This window comes from Cicer arietinum, chromosome 4 (genome assembly GCF_000331145.2).
Source record: "Cicer arietinum cultivar CDC Frontier isolate Library 1 chromosome 4, Cicar.CDCFrontier_v2.0, whole genome shotgun sequence".
Taxonomy (NCBI): domain Eukaryota; kingdom Viridiplantae; phylum Streptophyta; class Magnoliopsida; order Fabales; family Fabaceae; genus Cicer; species Cicer arietinum.
The window spans coordinates 8,073,417-8,098,082 of NC_021163.2; the positions used below are offsets into that span (position 1 = coordinate 8,073,417).

The window sequence follows — 24,666 nt, forward strand, 5'->3', positions numbered from 1 at the left end:
AAGATAGATAAGATGCATATCTCATTTGTACCTCCTAACATGATATAGAAGACCCAAATTCGTCAAGTTTCTCTGTGCTATTGAAATTCACTGTAATGAAATTTACACATAACTGTCTCTAAGGACAGTTATTTCTTTGTCTATGCTGTTTCTCTTTCTGTTTTATTTCCTATTTTGGGGTAAAGGGGGATGGATGGATACCGACTAGGAACCGAATCAGTCTAAAAAAAATATCTTAAAAAGTAAAATGTTGTGGGGATAGGGGAATGCCATAATGATCTAAATGAACTTCAAATGAATCTCCTTGGAGAATCCTCTGAACTAACTGCAATGCTTCTTCACGATTCTCATCCACTACGAAAAGTCCATATATCTAATGCCCAAGAAATTTAGCATGAATCCTAAACTCGATTGATGTCCTGCATGAAGGGCAGTCTTTCATCCCTTGCTTCTCATGGCAGTCATTGCATTTTGGACACAACACCTGATGTGCACATGGCAGAAAAACAACCGACCTCTCCTCTGACAGGCACATGACACACTCCTGCTCTCGCCTCAAACTTTCACCAGCCGGTTGGTCTTGACAACTTCCTACGACTTGACAGCTCCCCACGACTTGCAGGCTCCCCATCGCCAACGTCTCAGATTCCTTGTCGTCTTTCACAGATGGGGTAGCTTTTTTGGAATCAGATTTTAGTCTTAGCATAGCCATCTCCTTCTCTATCTTAACCATGCTTTGTACATATTCCTGCAGATCACTAGCTGCCTTCTTTCTAAGGGCATCCTCTTCAGATTTCACGAGTGTTTCATATTGTTCTCTTTCTTTTCTAATGGATGCAGCCTGTGCAAGGATACTTTCTGTTGTAGCTCTCTCCTTTTTTAGTCTACCCTGTAACATTTCCACCACTTAAGTAAGGAAGTAGCATAATAAGCTGTTTGAGTGCCAATACTGCAAACAATTTGGCCATCAATAAAACAGAAATATATCCTAGAATTTAACAAGTAACTTGTGAACTGTGATATTTATTTAAATGCAAAATTATAAATAATATGTACAGGAAGACCTGAGTGATAAATTATTGATATTGTGCTGTTCCAATAATTTGGCTCAATTGGATTCTAGATTTGACTATGTAAATCGATGAACTTTACCAAAAAAACTAATCAAGAAATTTTAACTGTAAAATTATGTATATACCATGATATGTCTTTTGGAAAATCTAAAAGAATGCAAAGCACTTGTTGAATTCATGTTAATTGGTTGAGAAGTAATAAGATGGAAGTAACGTTTTGAGTTGATTTATGATTTGTACTTTTGAACTGTGAGACTGAAAGAACATCCTTCAGATAGCAAGACTTAGCATCTATCCCATGCTTCCAATACATGGCTAAAATTGTCAATGGACTATATTTAAATAAAACACACACACACACACACACACACACACACATATATATATATCTTTTGACAATTCGGAAGGTCAAACTGAAGTAGCCATGTCTTTTTGAGGTGCCTATTCATGTCCAATATGCGCACGTATTGGACCGTTAGAATAATAGAGAAGGTACTCAAGATATAAGCTAATATTAATATATAATAATAATAGTAAACTCCACAGATTTTACTCAAATATATCTTCATATCAATTGCCATATTTAATGCCACATACCTCAGCATAGGCTAGATGATCTTTCCCCTTGTCAATCTCCTCTTGCAGGTTACACAATTTCTGCTTCTCATTCTCAAGCTCATCTCGAAGCAAGGCCTTCTCTGTTTCCCATGACTGGGCCTGTTTAACAGCTACCTGTTCTCTCTCCAGTGCTTCTTGATGGCTTGCCATTGACTTTACAGCCCACGACTTAGCAGCATCCAACTCCTTCTTTAGCAAGGACTTTTTTTCCTGTAGCACGAGAGTGGCAGCAGCAGCACTCTCAAGTTGCTTTTTAGTAGTATCGATGGCATTCTCCATTTCAGAGATCCTCTTCTCAGTATTCTCCTCCAAAGTTTTCCTATCTTTTCTATACGCTTCAGTTTCTTTCTTCAGCGATTTAGATTCAGCCTGCAGCTTGCGAAGTTTGTCAGCTACCTGCATAACCTTCTTATTCGTCCAGTCGCTCCAGCTTTGTAGCTCATCTTGCAATTCTTGCACTCGAGATACTAATTTCAAAATTTGTTCTTCCTTCTCATCCCGTGGGACATATGTGCCCGAAACCTCATCAAAAGGAATACCAGCACGGTAATCATGAATCTTTTGAATGTCAGGGGAGCATAGCTTATTTTTTGCTTTGGTTGTTTTCCCTGTAGAAGAAGTGGACATTGCATCCTTTCTGGGCAATTTTGTGGCGCTACCTCCTTTAGTTAAAACTGAAGCATCATTGGTTAAAACATGGCACACTCCTTCTGCTATCTTAACTCCCTTTGCATTTGAGGAACCACGTTTCATTTTCTGATTTGGAGTTTCAGATGGCGGCTTGAGTCTTTTTTCAACAATCAAACCACCTACGGCTGTAAGCTTCCCTAATTTAACACCCCCTTTTCCACAAGCTTTAGTTTTCTCCATATGAAGGAACTTCTGCCTAAGTGCTAATGCGAGTTCTTTTCTACTATTCACCTTAGAATTAGGTCCTGATTTACATTCCTGGGAGCCCTTTTGGCCAGTTGATGAGCTGCAATCTGGAGTTTTATCACAGCTTTTAACCTCTGACTTTGATAGCGGAACCGCAGAATTGGCAGATGTTTCCCCCTTAGAAACATCATCACTGAGTTTATCATGCGCTGCAATGGCCCGCGGAATACTCAAGTCATGTATCAGCAACTCCCACATTGCTTCAGTTACTGTTAGTGAGGGTCTTAGTTCACAAAGTATACCAATCATCTCTACCATGGTATAATGCAGCAACTGCTTAACATTTTGAAATGCAACATCGAAGGTAGAATCATTTCCTTTTCCCTTCAAAACATTGATTGTGTGGTATACAATATTTGTAAGAGGGTCTCCTTCAGAGTATATAGCCTTCCTCGAAATGGCAGTTTCAGCTCTTTCTTGAGTGTAGCCGGATTCAACAACCTTTTTTATTGCATTACTGAAAATGGCATCCAAATTAGCCATGAGTAACTCCTCAAGCTGAGTTGCCATAGGATCACTCCAATCCTCAACCTCGTTCAAATCGTCCTCCTGTGTTTCATAATCGAACCCTAATTCGAATGAATCAATATCATTAAAGCTTGGCGGAATTGAAAATTCATAGGGAGGGAAGTCATCATCGACATATGAAATGGGACTATCTGGATCCATAGAAGGCTCATCTGATTTTCTCTTGTAATGACAATCTTTTTCCTCCTCCTGTACTACTTGTTCATAATCATCAACAGTTTTATCCATTTCTTCAGCCATTACAATAGAATACTTTTCTTCCTATCAAATCAATCCTCTATCTACAAATAAATAATGGAGTAAATGAGTAATTAAAAAAAAAACTGTGAACGCAAAAAATTGGGAACACGCAAGATTGATACAAAATTGATACCAATGCAAAATACAATCTTTACAGAAAATAATAAAGAATAGAGTACGAAATCAAAACAAGAGAAAAAGAATAAATCGAAAGCATTATCAAGATCAAGAGTTGCGAGAGTGATAGGAGAAAATGAGTAATCACCTGTGTTAGAATTGAAATAGCAGAAAGAAACCTTCAAATAAAAAATGACAAGAATGTATTAAAAACAATGAACAGAAAAAAGAAAAAGAAAAAAATGTAGCTGACCTTGTTTGCAGATAGGAGCGTAATAGAGAAGAAGAAAATGAAAGAGAGGTAATTGATTTTGTGTTGTGAGGGTGTGAAGTGTGTGTGTTTCTGTTGCTGCTGCTACTCACTCTCTTTGGGTTTTGGGTTTAGGAATCAAAATCAAAATCAAAATGAGAACGGAATCGACATTTTCACTATTTATTTTTTTTATTTAATATTTATATATTCTAGAAAATGGTAACTCATGTAAGGGGCTGATTCTGCGGCTATTGTGTTATTAGGCGCTAACTACCGTAATTTGCTTGCTGTTAATTACATCCACTTATACCACCCAAAATCAATTCTAAACATTCAATTTTATTTTCGATATATTTCAGTCTTTTCGAATAAATTTTATTTTACTTCAATAATTATAATTTATGGTTTTTAAAGTTAAATGTAAATTTTTATAGCGAATTTTTTTTCAACTTTTTTTATTTAAATATATTCAAATATAAATTATTTTACATTAATTTATTTTTAATTTAAATTAATTAATTTAAATTAAATTTTTGTCACATTATAATTAAATACACATTGAATGTTTCTGTTCTCGATCCACAAAAACAAAATTCGTTATCCATAGTATAAATATGAAAAAAGAGAACTATTTTAGATTTAAATTTATATTTAATATATAAATTTTCTTCATAATTACCCTTTGAGATATATTTATTGGATTTCAAACACTAATTATCATTGTTATATAAATTAATTTTTAATTATATATACATACTTTTTTACAAGATATATAATTCGATTTATTGATATATATAATTATATTTTGTGAATTACCATTGCCTTTTATATACTTTTCTATTATATTTTTTTTTTCTTTTGCATGTTTAATGCTAACCAACTATTAGGATCCTAGTACTTATAAGTTTGAAAATTGAAAAGTTAAAAATGAATCTAGTCAGTGTCTCCATCTAATGGACAATAACTCTACCTTGACCAAAATAATTATTTTAATAATAAGAATTTGAGTTTTCCATAAAAAAGTAGTTTTATTATTATAATTATTAGTATTACAACTATAATTATAATTATACTTATCACTCAAGTTGACCAAAATAATTATAATAATTTTGTGCACATAATAATAATAATTAAAAAATAGCAATAGTGTCATTTTTTCAAAAAAGTATTATAGTAAATAATAATAATGTCCAATTTGAGGAGGTTGTTTATTGCTGGTATTTTTTTGTTTTCTAAATACTCCTTTAATTCAAAGAAAAAGAGTTGACCTTATTTAAATTTCTAAATTTACCAAAAAAAAAAAACTTAACTGGTAAAAATGACCTATGCATTCTTGAAAAATAAAATTGACTATAAAAGATAAACTGTCCATTTTTTCTATGAAAAATAAAAAATTCAGTTTTCTAAAAAAGATAGACTTATTAAATATTATAACGATATTTTTAGAACAACATAATTAATTAGAGCCAAAGTTAATATTTTTTTGGTTTATATCTGAGACAAAAAGTGAGTTTTTTTATTTAATTTAGAATGGAAAGAGTATTAAAAAAATTATTAAGTATTTGAATAAATTTTTCCACAAAAAAATATAGGTAAATTTGTAATTAAAAACATATTTCATATCTTCTTTTTTTTTTTTTAAATTATTAGTTGTGATTTTACTTTTATTTTATTTTTTGACAAAAAGAAATTTCATATATTTCATTAATAATTAATATTTCAATATAACGTGGAATATGATAAAATAAATCGAAACAAGTTATATTGTCTGAATTTTGATAATTTATCTAAAAACATTACGATTAATAATGAGAACATGTGATTCAAAGTTTTTATTTAATTTTATTTGATTTATTATTTTTTTACTTTGAATTATGGCTTCTTTATTAATAAAATATTTATTTTAAATAATATTTTACGTATTTTCATTTTACTTCTGTAAAATTATTAATTTAGAGTAAAAGATGTCACGTGAGGTATATATGAGCATTAGTGAGGTTATGACCATGTGATTGCGCGGTGGCAAATGTTAATGGGTTGGGATGGAGTTAAGGTGATAGGGACAAAGTTGTAATTTAACTTTTGTTGATAAATCTAAAGGGTTAATAAAGGTTCTACATCCATGAATCACCCTATCCATTGATAACTGCCTCTATCCCACTATAATCTACTCGACTCATTTTTACAACAATAATTATTTCAAAATTCAAAATGAATAACTATTTTAGTTTTTAATGCATCTTTTAATTTTATTTTTTAATTGATATTATATGTATCATTTCTAATACAATATATTTTATTATACATTTATATATAATAAGTCAATTATTTTAACGATAAAATAAGTTAATTATTTTAGACAGATCCTTCGCTTTTTGAATAGTTGAATTTTCTACCCACCCATAAGATACTTAAATACGTGTACTCACTAACTTTTATGGTTGATTAAATTATGTCAACAATTTTTTTTATTCATCGACAGTACTCGTAATAATGCTAATTTTTAACTTATGCATTGTATAAGTATTCAATGAGTATGACATATGGGCAAGGGAGGATGTACACATATGACATTGGGAGTTGAAACCCTCACAAGAAAACAACAGTTTACTCTCAAATAATATTATTATGTTTTTCCCTACTAAATCTTCTGACTTACATTTATGCACTCACCATAAGTTCACTTTTTCACTTTGTAACTTTCACCCATCAAATCTACTGATTTTTCACTAGAATTAAAATGAAATACGCAATCCTACGATAAATAAACAGTTTCAGATAGTTGCTTACTTACGTGGTTTTTTAATTTAATTTCACACAATTATTTATGTAGTTTTTTAATTTAATTTTAGATAATATTTTAATTTTTTTTATTAATTCGTTATTTAATTTTATTATAAAAATTTAAAATATAAAAAATGAAAATATTAATTTATTTAAATATTTAAGTTATAAATTTTATAAAATTTACATTATATTAATAATAATTAATTTCATGAATTTTGTTTAAAATTTTTAATGAGTTTTTGTGAAAAAATATAACATTATTAATATTTTAAAATATAAAAAATTAAATTATTTACTAAATTAAATAAATAAATGACCAAATTAAAAAATAAAAATAAATAACTGAAGTATTATCTTAAATTAAGTAAAAGACCGCAAACATAATTATATTTAAATAATTTAATAATTATTTAATTATATATATTAAAAGTAATATACTTGATAGTATTTATAATAAAAAATTATTTAATATTTTCAAAATATAAAATCTCGTATGTGATATATAAAAACTTTTATGTATTTGAATTTGTTTTGTTATTATAATATTATATCTTATCAAAGTTCGTCATATTTTTCTTCGCTCAATATATAGACTATATATTTTCTATCTCCCACCAAAAAAAAAAGAATTAGCCACTAGATATGACTCTAGTGAGAGGGGATTATCTCCCATTATTTTTCCTCATGTGATTTAAGCCCTCTATTAAAGTGATAAAATAATTTGTTTTTGGGAGATGTAACCAGTGCAGGAAACATGCGAGGTTTTCGCTGCATGGGCAACATCTTTAGCATTGTTCATACCTAGTTTTTCGGCCATCCACCTCTTATTATTATTACCAGTCTTTTATTTTTATTTTTTGAAAAAGGTGATTCAAGGCATTATTTGTCTTTAAATTATTTAACTATATATCGTGTTTTTTTAATTATTTATTTAAATATATAATTTTATTTATATTTATTTATTTTTTCAAATTTTTTTATTATTTGAGCGTGATTTGTTTTATGTGTCGTTTCAGTATAATATCTTAATTTTTTATTTTGTTGTAGTGTTTTTCAGGTTCAATAAATTATAAATTTAATAAATAATTTTGATATCGTTAATATTAAAAATTCAAAAATATGAATATTTTAAATTTATCGAATTTATAAGTATTTTATTGTTTTATATTATTAACATAAATGGTATAAATTTGTGATTTTAGTGATTTTTTAAATACAATCGATTTTAGTGATTTTTTAAATACAATCAATTTTAGTATTTTTAAATGAATGAATATCACAAGAAAACAGTACGATATTAGTCTTTTAGTAATTGTTAAAAAATATAAAAACAATAAAATTACATAAATTTTTTGTTTTTATAAATATACTATATTTTATTTTTAGTGTTTTTTAAAAATTTATTCAAATAATTGTCTAGTAAATATTTTTCATCAATAATTTTGATTCTTGCCTTTAATACAATTCATATGTATCTTCTGAGTTTTTGTAAGCATGTTTACAACAATATAAAAATTTATGTCACAAAAAATTTAATTTTTTAAATAAAAGATAAATTAAATATAATTTTTTTAATTTTTCAACGCTTAAAAAATTGATATTTGATTATTTTTATTAAAATATTCTAAAAGTTTATATGAGATTGTTATCATATTCTAAATATCCTTAAAAAAAAACATTCAAAAATTATTGATACAGAATTTGACTTAAAATAGAAACTAAAATTGTATAGAAAAATATTTGAAACAACGAAGAGTTATTTAAGTAAAAAAAATATAATCCAATAAAAAATAGAGGGTTTAGAAAGAAACAGTTGGTTAGTTACGTATAACGCATCGCATCGCATCGCATCGCATCGGTGGCTTTTTTCTGTTCTCCTAACCCTAATAACTGTACTGTCGCCGGATCAATGACTGGCGCAGCCCAGGATATCTCCAAAACTCCATCTTCTTCTTCTAAGGTAAAACCTTTAACCCCATTTATCTTTTCTTTAGGGTTTTTTCCATCCCCTACTTGTTAACTCTCTTTTTTTATTCTTTCTTTAGTTCTTTCTTTCTTAACACTTCATTGATTCGTAAATTCTTGTTTTTCGGTCAATGCTATTATTCGTCTTTGTATTCTAGTTGCTTGTTTTAATTTATCAATTTGGCGCCACATTACTCTGGAGATCTGTCTCTCACACGGATCTTCTCAGAAACTGAATATTATTACTTAATTTTCTGTTTTTTAACGGCTTCTATAATTATATTGTGATTAGTAATTGCTTTGTTAAACAGTAATTGAGTAGAATTTGCCCTTCAATCAACCTTAATTTGTGTTTAAATTATTTTGTTGCTGTTGAGCTATCAAGCACGGATAATGACACAGACACTAGACAGGAGACACTAGACATGATACTAACACCATAATAATTTGTATAAATAAATTAAATGTAATCAAGGTGTTGGTGTCTGACACCGACATGTGTTGGACACTTGGGCACGCCATGGAAACAGAGGGATCGGTGCTACTGAGTTGTTAAGTGTGGACTGTGGGTGGTTAATATCAGATTTGCTATTTAGAGTTCACCCACCAAGAATAAATATGCGAGCTTATAGAATCATAATTGAATTGAAAATTTTAATATTTTAAAAGTTTGGAATATTAAGTCTTTGTCAGGTTTAATTTATAAGAGCTGAATTTCTGCTGCTATCTAAACTGTTGGTGAATTATTTGTGACAGAGAACAGTGATAACACAGGGTTCAGTTGATATATATGCAGCGCAATGCAAGAATTGCTTGAAATGGAGAGTGATTGATACTCAGGAGGAGTTTGAAGAAATCAGACATAAAGTCACCGTTGAACCTTTTGATTGTAGCAGAAAGGCTAATTGTAGCTGTGACGATCCTGCTGATATTGAATACGATTCCACTCGGACATGGGTCATTGACAAGCCTAACCTTCCAAAGACTCCTCAAGGTTTCAAGAGAAGCTTGGTACTTAGAAAAGATTACTCTAAATTGGACTCTTACTACATCACACCTGCAGGTAAAAAACTGAGAACCCGGAATGAAATAGCAGGGTATCTAAAAGATCATCCTGAACACAGTGGTATATCTGCTTCGGATTTTGATTTTTCATCCCCCAAGATAATGCAGGATACCATCCCAGAATATATTGAGCAGAAGGATTCTGCTAACAAGAAAGCTAAGATAATTAAGGATGATGTTTGAGAAATATCATCCCAAGTTTTCTGCATTTCTGGTCGGTTTGTTTGTAATATATTAACTCTAGAGATTGTGTTAGGGAACACCAATCCAGTTGCATTGAAACAAAATTTGTTCTTGCAGTTTTTTGGATTGTTTTTGTCTTATTGTAATTGCATACCTAAACCGATATTCACTGCCTTTGTGTGGTGTAACTGTAAACAGAACACCCAAAAATATATCTATCTATGTACCCCTATCTATTTGCCTCACACCAGTCTTTTTCTTATAAATTATATTGCTGGAATTAGAGTGATGAATAGGAGAATATTCCTTAATGTTTGTAAAATGAAGGTTGTATTGAACTAGTTATTTTGTTGTTAGACACGGGCTTCAGATAGAGCGATAATAAGTTCCCTTAAACCCACAAAATAAGTTACTTTGTGGTCACATTTATAATTTTCACTTAAACCCACAAAATAAGTTATAAGTTACTTTGTGATCACATTTATAATTTTTATCTAAGTAAAAACTAATTTCTGCTTATAACTTTTTATTATTTTAAAATAACTACAAGTGTCGATTTTTAATTATTTTAATATACAAACATTATTCATTTTTACTATGTACACCACCCCACCACCCATCAAATTCGATAATAGAAAGAAAAAAGAAAGTAATTTTGAGAGCTACTTATTATTTGCATATCAAGAATAATTAAGAAAAATAAAAAGTAACACAAGTGGAATAATAATAATAATAATAATAATAATAATAATAATAATAATAATAATAATAATAATAATAATAATAATAATAATAATAATAAAATACAAACATTATTCATTTTTACTATGTACACCACCCCACCACCCATCAAATTCGATAATAGAAAGAAAAAAGAAAGTAATTTTGAGAGCTACTTATTATTTGCATATCAAGAATAATTAAGAAAAATAAAAAGTAACACAAGTGGAATAATAATAATAATAATAATAATAATAATAATAATAATAATAATAATAATAATAATAAAATTAATTTTCCACTTTTAAAAGCAGCACAAAAAAAAATAATATTGCAATGCATGACATGGAATTTTGCTAAACGTTCATGTTAGGTAGAGAAAGGATTGAGAAGTCGCTCTGTTTATAACAACTATACATATTTGCTCTATTGCTTCATATTATAACTTTGGCACTGTTTACATTGTACATTGTATATATTATCCCAAAAATAATTACTGTAATGTCATGTATATAGATTACACAATCATGAATCGCGATGCTGTACTTGCCATAAAATATTCATAATCCCATATTGGATACCGCACCAAAACTGTCGCAAAGTTGGTTCAAATTTTCTTATGCGGGCGAGTATCCATCCACCTGCATCACACTGCTCCAAGCTCCGAGCTCCTAGCCCGTCCAATATGTGTGGCAGTCAAACCATATCTGAGACCATTAAGCAGGAATAACATTTAATGACCAGAAGATAGTACTCAACCCGGAACATTTTAATCAGGTTTGGTGTACTCAAGCAGCATGTGCGGAGACCGATATATTTTCACTAGTGTCCAGTAAAGGACCTCTTCAACTCCAAGCTCACCCTCAGCTCTTGCAGCATATATATCCTCGCAAATGGCTATCAACCTACATAAGAAGCGTGCAACAAGAAATAATGTAAGTTAACACAGAATGTATCTTGAAGAGGTTTACCAACATCACAGTAGAGACACATCTTAGGGAGCATTGGTATCATTCAATTAATTGGCTTGAGAAATTCTCAAGGAGAAATGGGAGGATATATATATATATTTTATCATATATTCATAATTCATTTGTATGGCTTCCTTCTGGAAAGAAACATGTAGTACCTATCACAGGAAGGTAGGTTCTCGTAAGGTATTCTCATCCTTAAGTCAGAGCACTGGAGTCTAATGAAGCGTCCAACAGCTAGAACAAAGGTTATGTAAAGCCCCCATATGCTGAACTTGCTGAGTGTGTCACCAAGAATACCCTCTGAAGCAGTATGACAATGTCAGAAAATTATGCTAAGTAATATTGGGCAATATAAATGACCTATGGAGATTTTCTTTTGGAGAAAAAAATTGCATGGCCAACTTACGTGGTGGTGTTTCCTCAGATATTATGATTGCCATAGGTCCCGTCAAACCTCCACAAAATCCACTTAAATTTGAGGGATTAATATCTTTGAAGGCCCACCAGTCAAACTGATCATGATTTATAACGAGATCGGCACTAACAGCACAATCCTGAAAATTGAATTCAAAATTTTCAATAGTAATTTAGGATTTTCCATAAATATAACAGTTATATAGTAAATGAACACCGTATATTACCTCCTCCAAAGGTCTAACGTCACCTGAACCAGTGACACGGAAATATCTTGGATAAACATTATAAATCCTAAAGCTATTCATAGAGCCATTAAGAGCTTTTTGAACATCAGACTGCGTCGGAAGATACTGAGGGTCAACAGTTTTTTCATATTTCACAATTTCTTTCCCTTTTGGCCTGTCCCTTGAAAGTGTCCAGGTGAAAAAAATTTCCATGTCCATATACCATTCAAGGGACTGAATCAATCTATGCCGAACAACATGTGGAACAAGCCATAATGTACTAGCATCAGCTTGACAGCATATCAACTGGATATCATTCTTATTATAAGCATTCAAATAGCCATTGGGATCAGCATTGACATCAGAATTGAGTGAATCCCACTGGATTCTTTCACACAGAGTAGTTTGATACAAATTCAACCTTCCACTCACTGTCTTGATATCAACCTGAAAGTTAGCCTCTTTAATGGGGTTTGCAATGTTTGTGGGGTTACCACTGCTATACATCTGTAAGGAAAAATAATAAAAGATGTACTTCAATAAATTTGTTATATGCTATTGTGACGATTGGAAAGTTGCAATGGTCAAGTACGTGAACAAATTAACAATGAGCAGGATAAATACATCCCACTTCAATAACTAACACCTGAGTTCCCTAATGATACCATAACACAACACCAAAGTTCCAAGACATAATTATTGAGAATATAGCATTATTATTAAATTATATTTGGAAAAAAACAGCATTTTGTATTTGAAAAAAGTAAATAAACAGTGAATTAAAATTAATAAAGAGTAAACAGTAAACTAAGAAACAACAGTTAAGATTAATAAAACCATTCAATAACAGTTTTGATTAAAAATCATTATACTTTTACCAAACATAGATGTATTAGCATGGTTTTGCACGTTTCTCAGAAGAATGGGCGTATTAGCATGTAAATATGGAAATAAGAGACCAATAAATATATTATCGTTGGCTACCAAATATTTTACATTAAATTATCATATTCTTCAATTTTATTTTGGTGCATATCTCTGACACCTTTTTTCGATTTTTCAATAAGAACTTCTAATAAAAGAAGGTAACATAAGAAACACAGCAGAACATTGATACAAAGTTCTTTTCAGCATAGTCTGATAGGACGTTACACTACTGATACAAAATTCAATACACTGTCCGAATGATACTAAAAATATTGCAAAATTGGGTTGTGTGATTATAAATTGCTTAATATTTATCTAGTAAAATGATAAATCACATGCCATTGAGTTACTAATGTAGCTAATAAATCTACACAGCAGAAGTGCCAGAATTAATACCATATCACACCACTAATTAGTAAATTATGAAATCAAAGGCTTTTGTCATTTTTCTTACCAGCATTGGAGCCCATATAACACAGATTAATACAAAAAACAGGCAGATCCCGTTGCAGCATTTAGTCATTTTTGTTTGCTTTCCCCCCTGTTTGTGTGTAGCTCTATTCAAGACTGAATCACATTTGACAAGGTACAAACTTGCATTTATGTCCTCAAGCTATCAAAATGGGGAAAAAATGCAAGTGTTAGTTTCCTAACTGAGCAGAATTCAGAAGTATAAAAAATAGCATAACATAAAAAAGACTCTTCCAAATGAATTTTCAATGGTGCCTATTGAATATACGTAATCTGAAATGCACTGCTAACACCAAAAATCAAAATTTTAAGATGCCTACTAATCTGTCCTACAAGACATTCAAAAGCAAGCTAATGATATGTTGTACTAATGGTAATGACATAAGGCATGTTTGGGTAAACAACTTAATTAAGTGCTCCTTATTGAATAAACATTCCATCATATATGTACTTGTGAATAAATTATTTCTACAATCAAAGAGAAAACATGGTCAAATTGTTTCCACATAAAATATTACTTGTTTTTATAAGCTATCCTAGAGTTCTTATTAAAATAAGCCAAAAATAGTTTATAGACATGTAATAATCTATTTTCATAAGCTCTCAATACCCACTTATGTGATTATGCTAGTAGACGAACCCAAATAAGCTATTCATATGCCAAATAATAACACAGATATACTGAACTAAGTTCTGCCATTTATATTCTAAAGACAAATTTTGGCCAACCATTTTTAATACTCTTGTCCTTCAATTTGGAATAAGGTGGATTTTACCAAATATATATGTGCTATGAACCTGGCGTGTAATCCTAATCAGTAATTCAAAACTTAAGCTGCTGTCTTCTTTTTTTTACTTGGCGCAGCGTCACATATCACTTTGGTAGTCGTGATATGATGAAATTTCAGGTAGCAACCATTTTTAAAATGAACTGTCCACTAAGAACCAACTTCAACAATTTTGTACTTATATAAGAAATTCTTCATTGATTTATCAAAGTCTAAATTTTTATTTCCTGCTAGCAATTGTTGACCGAAAAGTAAATGAGAGAAGGTTGCGTGTAAAATTATTCAAGGGCAGAAAGGTCACAAAGCAAACTGGCAATCAATCATCTTCAAAATTAAAGGTACAAAAGACAAATCCAATCACAAAATCAAGCTGGAAATAAAGTTAATAAACCACTTAAAGGAACAAGATAAAGACACTAATTACCAGGAACAGTAGGACGCATATATACTGAAACAGCTTTCCTATCATTTCCCTATCAATATCATTATGAATTGCAAGCAATAGCATGAATATTCATGTTACACATATCCAGACTAAAATACCATGCCTCGGTTGCTACATTTAACATCTTTTAAAAGCAATATATTACAGAGGCAAATTTTGATTCAATAAATTAATTATTAAGTATAGTTCACAATAACAAGGTAGCACAAAAGATGAATCAGTGAATATGACCATCTATCGAAGTTGTTTCCAACAAAAGATGTCAAATGATGGAAATTTTACTTTTTAGAAGAAAGATAGTGATTTAAGCAACAATATTTACATATACCTTTAGCCAGTCATACATGGTGAGGGATGTAGTTGTGCATGACCAATCAAGTACACATCGTAATTCATAAAGGAATGGCAGAGCACGATAAAGTCTATATCCTAAGTAATTGATCCGTGACACTTCACTAGTCAAAAATTGTCGATACAATGTGCTCTTGTTAGGAATGCCATATCGGATTTGTACAGCCTGCAGTCCAAGAGAAACTGCTTTTGCAACAAATATGGCACGGAGAGCTAACTGAGCTGCATGTTGTCTAGATGGATCCAATTGCCAATCATACTCTGTAACTGAATACGTGAAGAGAATGAGGTTGAAAATATAGAATATCACTTTCCCCGTGGCAAATGAGCAGAGGTATATTATACGATCAAGTACAATCAAGAAGAAGATAGCCTGAGTAGAAGAAGTAACTTCTGTTAGGAGTCTATATGACATGACATCTCTAGCTGATTAAATAATTGCAGAATGAAATAAATCATCAATGAAAGACTGAACCAAATGTTTCTTAATCATGCCAGTAAAAACTAGTCATTCTCTTTCAAAGTGCAATAAAGTATAGAAAAAGAAAACAAAATCTAAATTTTCGTTTCTATTTGAAAAACAAAAAATACCATAAACTGAACCATTTCAAAAGTTCTATACAATTTTCCAGCATAACAAATGCCATGAACTTTCAATGCCAAAAGCTTAAGCTGTCATGAATTTTATTATTACTCCCTCAAGTCCCTTATATAATTCCCACTATTAGAAAAAATTCCAAGTTTCAAGATGTATTTATTGCTTAAATGTCTTCTATACCCTTTATTTTTACAAGTGCAACTAGTTTTCATATTAGTGGGGGTGAAAGCATTTAATGACAAGGCTACTTTAGGAAACCAACGCATTAAATGAGTCTCTTTGGTCTTGATGATTTTTGTTTTTCTTCTTATATATAGGACCAAAGGGAGTAGATCTCTAACATGCTTCATTATGCAAGACCTATTTTAGGCGTGAAGCATGGGAAATGCACATCCCCACCTACCTTGTGATAAAATTCAACTTTTATTAGAACAATGGGGTGCAAGGATTAATCCCTTAATTACTACTTGGTCTTGATAGAGTTTGTTAGAATTCAAAGTATGATTTATTATTCTTTGATTGTACAATTTCCTAGGTTCAATGGTAGAACTTCTAGTCAAATACAAGTCCCTAGTATTTGAATGTAATTATTGTAACCTCATTATAAATAGAAGATGTGTGATCTTGTTTGAGACACACAAGAAACACAGAAAACATATTTTACAGAGTTCTAGAGTGACCAAAAAAACTAAATGGCGAGGTGTAGATTCCACTTCTTTTTGTATTAAGGGCCCAAAAAGAAAACTACACACAAATAGTACATGAGGATGTCGTCCCCATCAAATTCTTCGGTAACATCTGAGAGCATCCCAAAGGGGGAACATGCACAAGGTGAAGACCAAAGTGTTCTTTTTGTTCAGTTAATTTTTTGGGTTCCTAACATGGTAGGAGTTAAACTACTTTAGTTTATTAGAACAACTGTGGTCGACAATATTTTCCAGACCTGTCGAAAGAACAAAAGGATAAATGAAAACGGAAAAACTAAAAACATACCATCAAAATAAATACATATTCTTTTGGAAACTGGTCTTCAAGCTGATACACTTCGAGGAACTCACTTTTGTTTTTTATGACAGACTGGTAGAAGATGGCAACAAGAAAGAATACAATCAGATCTGCACAAAATATGTAGGCATACAGATCAACTTCTCTCTTGCCTCCTCCAATTACAGAAAGAATACGGTAAGGGAATCCCACTTCTTCTACAAAACCTGCACGCTGAGCTTTGAGGATTTCCTTGGCAACATCAGCTGCTGGAGTTAAAGATTTATTCCATTCGGCTGAAGAACAATCAGTTACAGGTGAGGCATACACAACCTCAAAAACAACTAAGGCAACATTGGAATTCTCTTTACTTCTTTCAATGCTTTGAATGTTAACCCTACTAGCAAAAGAGCAAATATTTGGGTTCTTTTCCTTGCACTTATCATTGTGGATAACTCTGAGCAACTTATTAATTCCAGATTCAATCCTCTCTGGTTGAATCCCATCCTCTGGCCAGAAGTTGACATCCATAGACACCTGAACAAAATAAGGAGGTGATTCTGCTCCCTGGGTGAGTGATTTCCAGTACCTAAAAAAGCTTCTCACTACCAGTTTTACCATGTTAGTCATCTGAGTTAGCAGGTCCCATGCTTTCTCTTGCCAGCTATAACTGGTGGAATTATCTTTTGTGTGGAGATCATTTCTCTTAAATTTGAAGTCAGTAGAAGACATCCATTCACCATCTTTGGGTGTTATGGAACTTTGTATGAGGGTAAATAAATAGACAAGAAAAAGTGGTAACGAACTGACAACAAATGAAGATGTGACCTTGTGTATTGGAAAACCTAATTCTCTTAACAGGCCAGGATCAATACTCAACCCACAGTGCTGGATGATGATTTGGTACAGATACTGAAGTAAAATATAAAGTTCTGTGTAGATCAACATTATAACCCAGAAGATGTAACTTGGGCCTGTATTTACACATAAAGCATACAAATAGAGGGCCCCGAGATACACCATTGATAGCAAACTGAAGTTCCATAAGAACACAAGAACAAAGCAACAGTAGCATACTACATCATTGTTGGAACGCATCTGGTACCATATAAAACGAAAAATCCTTCCTAACTGCAGACTAGCACCATCATTATCGGACTGCACAGATGAAGAACGATCCAAATATATAAGCCGAGATTTCTGACTTTCCATCTCGTCATATATCTGATCCTCTGTGTTTGTATGTTCATTAGAATCAAAGGCTTCTTGAGAAATATTCAGAAAGCTCACTAAGTTATTAACTGCCTGATTTCCAATGGACTGTACCTGGGAAACACCATCACCTATTAATTGTACAGCAGATTTCAATGGGTTTTCTTTTACTTTCCCTTTAACTTTTTCCTTTTTTCCTGAATCACTAGAAAAAGTATCAATGTCTATTTCAGTAATTTCACAAATAGGAGAATCTGCCGAATGATTTATGTACTCATCTGTAAATGGAGTTTCCCCATCCATGCTAGCAGATGATTCACGTGGTTCAATTGGGAAAACAGCATCCTCTCTTATTGTATAGTCTAGTCTCCCCAGAACCTGGTCTTCTTTATCAGGGATTCCAATGTCATTATTCGATATAAGAGAAGTGCTCCTCCTCCTCCTTAAACCCTCACTGCTGTGAGAAAATCCATCAATGCAGTTAGTAGATGTATTCATGCTATGGAGCTGTATTTGTAAGTTCAGCATTTCAGATTTCATCTTCTCCACCTGCATATTACGCTGTCGTTTTTTCTCTTCACTTTCACGAATTTGTTGTAATTGTGCAGTTTTCCATGCAGCCTTTTTCTCTTGCTCACGCACAATTGCACCAATTTGCTCTGCTTCCAAGTAGCGGCACACATAATCAAACTCTTGAGAGGAAAACATGTATGACTGAAGTGATACCAGCACAAAAATGGTAATCTCTACAATTGCAGATCTTGCAGTAATCCGAAAACCATAATCGTATTTATAAAAACCAATCATCTCATAAATGGAATTTGCTGTCTCACACTTTCCAGCACTTGGTCCCCCAACAAAAGGAGACTGATAAGCAAGAGAAAGAATAATAACAACAAAATTGTATATGCGCAAGAACTTGAATATTCTGTTCTTCTTCTTCAGCATTTCAAGTCTCATGCGAAAGAATACCAGAGCAAAGGCAAGATAACCAAGATGCAGAATGTCGTACTCAAGTGTACCAGTAATCAATATTAATATTAGAACAAGATCTAACAGATGGCAATAGCAGTAAAGCCTCAAATAATCAAGAAAGGTCCACATGCTTTTAGTTTCAAAAGATAGATCTCTCCAAACAAATGTATTCCTACGTTGAGACATAATCTGACGGTATGTTGATGATTCTGTAAAGCTAGACAGGCGATCGGCACGAAGTTTGAAGCAAGCCAGCATGAATACTGCAAAGTAGCTGATCAACATCCGAGGATCATCAACAACAAGTCCTACATCAGAAAAGGCAGTGAAATGATCAAGTCATTGAAGGATTCAAGCACAGAATAATATATTAAATAGTACATGAATCTTAAATACACTGGTGGAAAACCCCTAAAAAATTATAAAACGGATATATGATATTAGTAGTTTTCGTTTGAGCCACATAGGAGATGTTCCAAATAGAAGGAAAATACAACAGATAATTCAGGAATCTGAACAAAAGTATGGAGCCAATAAACCAAATGTTTAGGTTAAGATAAAACCATCTAATTCCCTTATAAACTTGAACCATCAGAGCAAAATATAAGGCATGAACATGAAATTCTTTCATAGTTGCAACTAAGAAGGATAAGAGGGTCCTACCAAGCCAACATTTCTCACAATAGTGGAAATGCTGAGTTGAAGTTTTCCAGCAATCATGGCATTGTATATCACTTGCAACATGGGAATTCAAAGTTAACATATCCTTCCAAATGACAAAATATTCCAGGATGAGAATGGAAGCAAACAAAAAGACAAATATGGGCCAGACTTTGCGTATAATTTGCCGATTCAGAAGAATACAAGCAGCAAGAAGTGCAATATATAGCATGGATAGTGCATTCAACAAGGCAAAGCTTGCAAGTAGCAATGCAATCATGTTTATCTCAAGACCTAACAGATTAAATATATTCTCCATCCAAAATTTCAAATATATTTTTAAGACAGTTTTCTGTGTTTCAAACCGCTCCTTTCTCAAAGAAACAATCCGCTTCTTATTCCACTTGTGGCTCTCTTTGTAGCTTCCCCAGATAAACCCAAATGAATACTTTCTGCTGTTACTGTCAGAACCTCCAGTATTAGCAGATGGAGTATCACGTGCTCGGGGCAAACCAGAGGTTATCAGTAACTTGCTAGATGCCCTTTCTTGTAATGCATCTGGTGGGTGTGAATTACATGACGGCATATTATCCTCATTGGATGTAGTAACATCATCAAATGCATCTTCTGTGGAAACAAACAGAGGACAAGGTTCTTCCCACTGTTCTTTTCTTAGAACTATAGTTGGCATCCTTTCCAACCAACGAAAAACGTTGTATTGAAGAGTACAAGCAACAATAACCAGCACCTTCCCCCTCAATCCTGATTCTAGACCCCAAAAGCCAGTGCTATATACACGGAAACCCAAAAAGAGAGATATATCAGAGTACTTTTGCCCGGGGAACATTTTAGCTTGCTCACCCCACATCTGGAAAAGATACTCAGCTGTCACCAGAAAACCTGTGTATACTAAGAATGATTTGGATGGGATACTAGAAGTTTTTGGTAATATGGAGCAGAAAACGACGCCGAGAAGATACAAGAAACCAAATGCACTGATTGGGGATAAAGATGCATAAAACAAAGCAATAAACAAGATCTTCTGGCTGTGCCAGATAAGCAATCGCCTGATAAATCCAAGAGGCCCTGGTTCTAACTGATCCAAGTAAACCTGCCTGTTCTGCTTGCTCTGCCTCCTCTCATAGCTATAAAGTTGCATAACAATTAAGACTGCTAGAGACTCCCAAACATTGTCAAAAGAAGATGCTTTTGAGTCATATCCCAGATAAAAATAGAGATCTATATTTTCAGACAAACACACCTCGAGGCTTGAGAAGCTGCTCAAACTGTATATGAAGATAAACACCGAAATTGCATATACTTTCAATGGAAGCCAAAGCTGTCTTTTTGTCCTCTCAACAAGTTGTCTTCCAATAATCCACAAAAGGAGAAGGAATATGTAACCGAATGATATGTAATTAGGTTTCACCATGTATACTGTAAGAAGAATAGTCACAAAAGCAATGTAGGTGCCACATGATCGGTATATAGATAGGAACTTCTGCCCAATTGCACTGAGGTATGACGCTATTCTTTTTTCTGTAAAAATAAAATGATGAAACATAGATTACAATCAACAAGATAGTAGCTTCAAAAACTGTGGCAGTACAAAGACTTAGTTTCTCTTAAAGGTCCCTACGCAGACTTGCAGCACTTGCTTGATTACAATCTATTCATGATCCAAGCAGAGCCTGCCGAAAAAGGATGATCTAAATTTATATTCACTCCACCCCAGCTTGCTTTTGAGTAACTGATGTCACATAAAGTTCATATTCACCCCACCCCAGCTTCCTACTGTTTATCTCTAGGTACAAATTAAATATAATTAGAATATCAACAAGCTTGAACTAATGCCATATTTATATTTATATCATTATACATAAATGTATCAGACACAATGTCTAGTAAATAAAATGAAATTACAAAGTACCATAAATAATTTTGATATGTACCATAAGACAAACTTTCATCACTGTTTCTCACAGAGGAGGAAGCATATACAGACAAAAGAACAGATTTGTTAAGCCCAGCTTTCAAGATGCCAAATCCCAAAGGAGGGCTAGGAGCATGCTGTATGATTGCTGAAAATGAAAATAACATCTCAAAACCATGGTTATGAATTGTGCAAAAGCAAGCAAGCAATGCTACTTCCAAGAAATCCCAGGCACTATCTTCTTGAAGGAGACCTGTAATGATTCACAAAACATATGTTGAATTGATAAGGATCTCAAGAGCATGAACGTGATTCATATTTTAATAAATTAGGATAAACTTTATATATTTTAATTTGGTTTGTATTAATTCTTAGTTTGCTTTGATTTGGAATTGTAATAGTTTTATTATTGATTTAGTTTTTGTTATGTGTAAGTGAAGATACTTTTCTTACTTACATTAAGTTTATTTTAGAAAAAAAATAAAATGTAAGACTAATATGGGCCTAGAGAATGGTGTCACTTATGACCCATTTAGGTTTAGAGATAGACTTAGTATAAATAAGGATTTGTAACCTCATGGAAGGGCGTATTTTGATTATTATTTTTGTGAGGCTTTGCTCTCTAGAGTTCTTGAAAGAATTCATCTTGAACTTATCAAGGCTGTTAATCCTTGTGGCGTTCTTTTTGGCTTATCAATCCCAAGATTGTGGCGCCATTTTGTTCTTTGTTTCGTTGCTGAATAATAATATTGAGTTTCCTTTACATCAAACCCTAATACTCCAATTCTTCCAATTTTCGTGATCAGTAACCTGCGTTCATATCTCGAGTTCTATATATTGTTTTTCGGTGATTCAAAAGCCTAACTTGTGTTTCGGAACGTCATCTTTCACCTCGTTTTGGAATCGGCCGAATCGGAGTTTCTCAGCGCCGTTTATCACGGTCTCCAGTTATACGCGATTTTTCACTCAAATTTGTAAGTTTTCGACCTAGAACGATCCTTAAAGTGAACTATGACTATTAGGATCATATCATGAATCTTCCATTTCTTTATTATCTGACAAATGGGAAGGCATATTGATATGGCATTGCTATAATTTAAGAAGTATAAACCAGCTAAGTCCATCTCATACCTAATTGCATTACAATTTCCATGCTTACAGAGCCTTTCTTCTCCAATGCAGAAGAAATCAAATTAATTTGAAGAATATACAGCAGTGCAAAATGAAATTGACATAGAAGAATCAAAGCCTGTCTTAACTTTCTGCTGATACTGTGGCTCAAAAGATACATCAAGAAGAATATCACTGAAGAAAAGACACAGAGAAGTTGATGTGAGATACTGTGTCAAGAAAAATTACAGTTTAATTGAATGGCTCAAAATAACCAAGGTAAAATGGATTCAATGTAAATGAACATGGAAGAGTTTGCTGAAACATACTATATACAGCATGGATGAAACCAGGTTTTATAGCAATCAGAAAGATCAATGCCAACATAATTGCCCGCGAGCATTTGCGCAGTCCCCATGCTATAGTTGCGACAATCAATACCTTGGTCTCTCCTTCCACTGTGGATAAGAATGATTAAGATAACAAAACAGAAAATAAAAATGAATCCAATTTAGTAAGCCAAAACAAATTTGACAGAAAAAGAATAAGGATCAAGAAGTCACAGCACAATTAAGATGGTCAATCAAGAGTGGACACAAAATAACACTTAAAAAATTTCAAAATAACAAAAAAGTCAGACTATAAATTAATACGCCACATACAGGTGCATAATAAGTGAGCACAAAATAGGCAAATCCACAATTTTCTATAGATGAAGCAAATCATAAATCTAAATAGTAATGATATTAAGAGTTTCACTAACCAAAACAACACGAAGTCAGGTTATTGTGTGTGCACCCCAAATATGATACCCGAAAATATGGGGGTGAAAATGAAGAAATATGATATTCTGAAAGAAACATAGTGGTGGAAAAGAATCTATCTAGGCAAGTAAATCTGAACTTAATGTACAAATATGAATGTTAAAATTAAAAAGTAAACAACAACCCATAAAAAAGAAAACATTTATGATAGAATATTAGAAAATATCTTATAATATCTACTATATTATATTAGAGTATCTTGAGTTATTTCCTATGAACAATTTATAACCATAGAGATATCTTTGAATATCTCATTATTATTATGATTTATTTCTGATTTAGGATTGAGTCTATGTTTCTCTATAAATAGATATTAGTATTGAGTCTTTTGTAATGAAGTTAGTATAAAACTATTAATAATATTCAAACCCTTATTATTTTCTTTCCTCCTTTTCTCTAAAATCCCACAATTTCAACGGTTTCTTTCCCTGCACTTGGTTTTGGATAACTTGTTTACTCGGCTTTAATTAGTGTTCAGCCGACAATTTTCAGAACTTATAACTTTACAAGCATGTGTCCATGTCTATGCGTACCAGGAAGTTGCACCAGTCAGATTTCAACTTAGCAGTGGCAGGTGCACGGCCAGGTCTTGGTACCAACACGTCAAAGTAATTTCAGGGGTATAATGGCTAAATATAGTGATTGCAAGCTCTATAGTATCCTTAAATGTTTTCTATGAAATTTTTCGTCTCTTTCAACAAATTCTTTTTATTTTGAAGACATAACCGCAAAGCAATTAAGAAATGCAAAGAAATAATATCCAAGAACAAAGCTTTTCAAGCCAAAATGAGTACAAAACCAAGCGATATACATGAAGCTGTAAAAACATATATGTTGACTATTTCAAAGATACATGCAGCCAAACCAAGATAGTTAATGTTGAAAATATATTTATATTTATTACATATCATGTAAATAGGGATAATATCTCCCATATTTATTTTAGTATTTATTGCCTTGAGCCTATATAAAACAGACTCCGTTGTGTAGTTCAGACACACGGTTTCACCATATGTCTCTCTCATTTTCTCTTATTCAACATGGTATCTAGAGCCTATTAAGAGAGGCAACCCTATACCGTGATTACCCCGGGACCCACTGTCCTTCGGTGAGATTTTTTTCGGTAAACCGTGTCTCAATTCCGGTTTACCCTTCTTTGTCGCTTTTTCGTTCATTTTTTTCTCCACTGTTCACTGTTCATCGCGCGGTACTGTTCATCGAAAAAAGAAAGAAAAAAAAAAAAAAAAAAAAACATATTCCGCCCCTGTTTCTCTGCTGGTTTTTTGGG

The 24,666-nt window shown here is 32.3% G+C and overlaps 3 protein-coding genes across 6 annotated transcripts in view; 1 reads left to right on the plus strand and 2 right to left on the minus strand.

The window, feature by feature from the left end:
• Window positions 1–58: 58 nt before the first annotated feature.
• LOC101504588 (putative E3 ubiquitin-protein ligase RF4) lies at window positions 59–3,930 on the minus strand. 2 transcript variants are annotated; one of them, XM_027333173.2, is made up of 4 exons: window positions 3,766–3,930; window positions 3,661–3,691; window positions 1,671–3,436; window positions 59–889 (listed from the first exon to the last, which is right to left on the minus strand). In XM_027333173.2, the coding sequence occupies exons 3-4, from the start codon at window positions 3,393–3,395 to the stop codon at window positions 374–376; spliced, it is 2,241 nt and encodes a 746-aa protein (XP_027188974.1). In that variant the 5' UTR covers window positions 3,396–3,436; window positions 3,661–3,691; window positions 3,766–3,930; the 3' UTR covers window positions 59–373. The 2 variants fall into 2 exon arrangements, with proteins under 2 accessions (XP_027188974.1, XP_004496063.1); XM_004496006.3 differs by lacking the exon at window positions 3,661–3,691.
• Window positions 3,931–8,340: 4,410 nt separating this feature from the next.
• Window positions 8,341–10,010, plus strand: LOC101504905 (methyl-CpG-binding domain-containing protein 4-like). Its single transcript, XM_004496007.4, has 2 exons — window positions 8,341–8,512; window positions 9,274–10,010. Exons 1-2 carry the CDS (start codon window positions 8,462–8,464, stop codon window positions 9,763–9,765), a joined length of 543 nt encoding a protein of 180 aa, XP_004496064.1. The 5' UTR covers window positions 8,341–8,461; the 3' UTR covers window positions 9,766–10,010.
• An 876-nt stretch (window positions 10,011–10,886) lies between these two features.
• Window positions 10,887–24,666, minus strand: part of LOC101505211 (piezo-type mechanosensitive ion channel homolog) — a 34,823-nt gene continuing 21,043 nt past the window's right edge. For all 3 annotated transcript variants that reach the window (XM_004496008.4, XM_027333955.2, XM_012714596.3), the window contains 11 exons: window positions 22,884–23,012; window positions 22,576–22,749; window positions 21,464–21,697; window positions 19,515–21,050; window positions 16,674–19,159; window positions 15,060–15,455; window positions 13,482–13,640; window positions 12,101–12,607; window positions 11,866–12,013; window positions 11,615–11,759; window positions 10,887–11,390 (listed from right to left, as the gene is read on the minus strand). In XM_004496008.4, coding sequence (XP_004496065.1) covers window positions 11,255–11,390; window positions 11,615–11,759; window positions 11,866–12,013; window positions 12,101–12,607; window positions 13,482–13,640; window positions 15,060–15,455; window positions 16,674–19,159; window positions 19,515–21,050; window positions 21,464–21,697; window positions 22,576–22,749; window positions 22,884–23,012 — 6,050 coding nt within the window. In that variant the 3' untranslated portion in view covers window positions 10,887–11,254. The remainder of the gene's footprint in view (window positions 11,391–11,614; window positions 11,760–11,865; window positions 12,014–12,100; window positions 12,608–13,481; window positions 13,641–15,059; window positions 15,456–16,673; window positions 19,160–19,514; window positions 21,051–21,463; window positions 21,698–22,575; window positions 22,750–22,883; window positions 23,013–24,666) is intronic.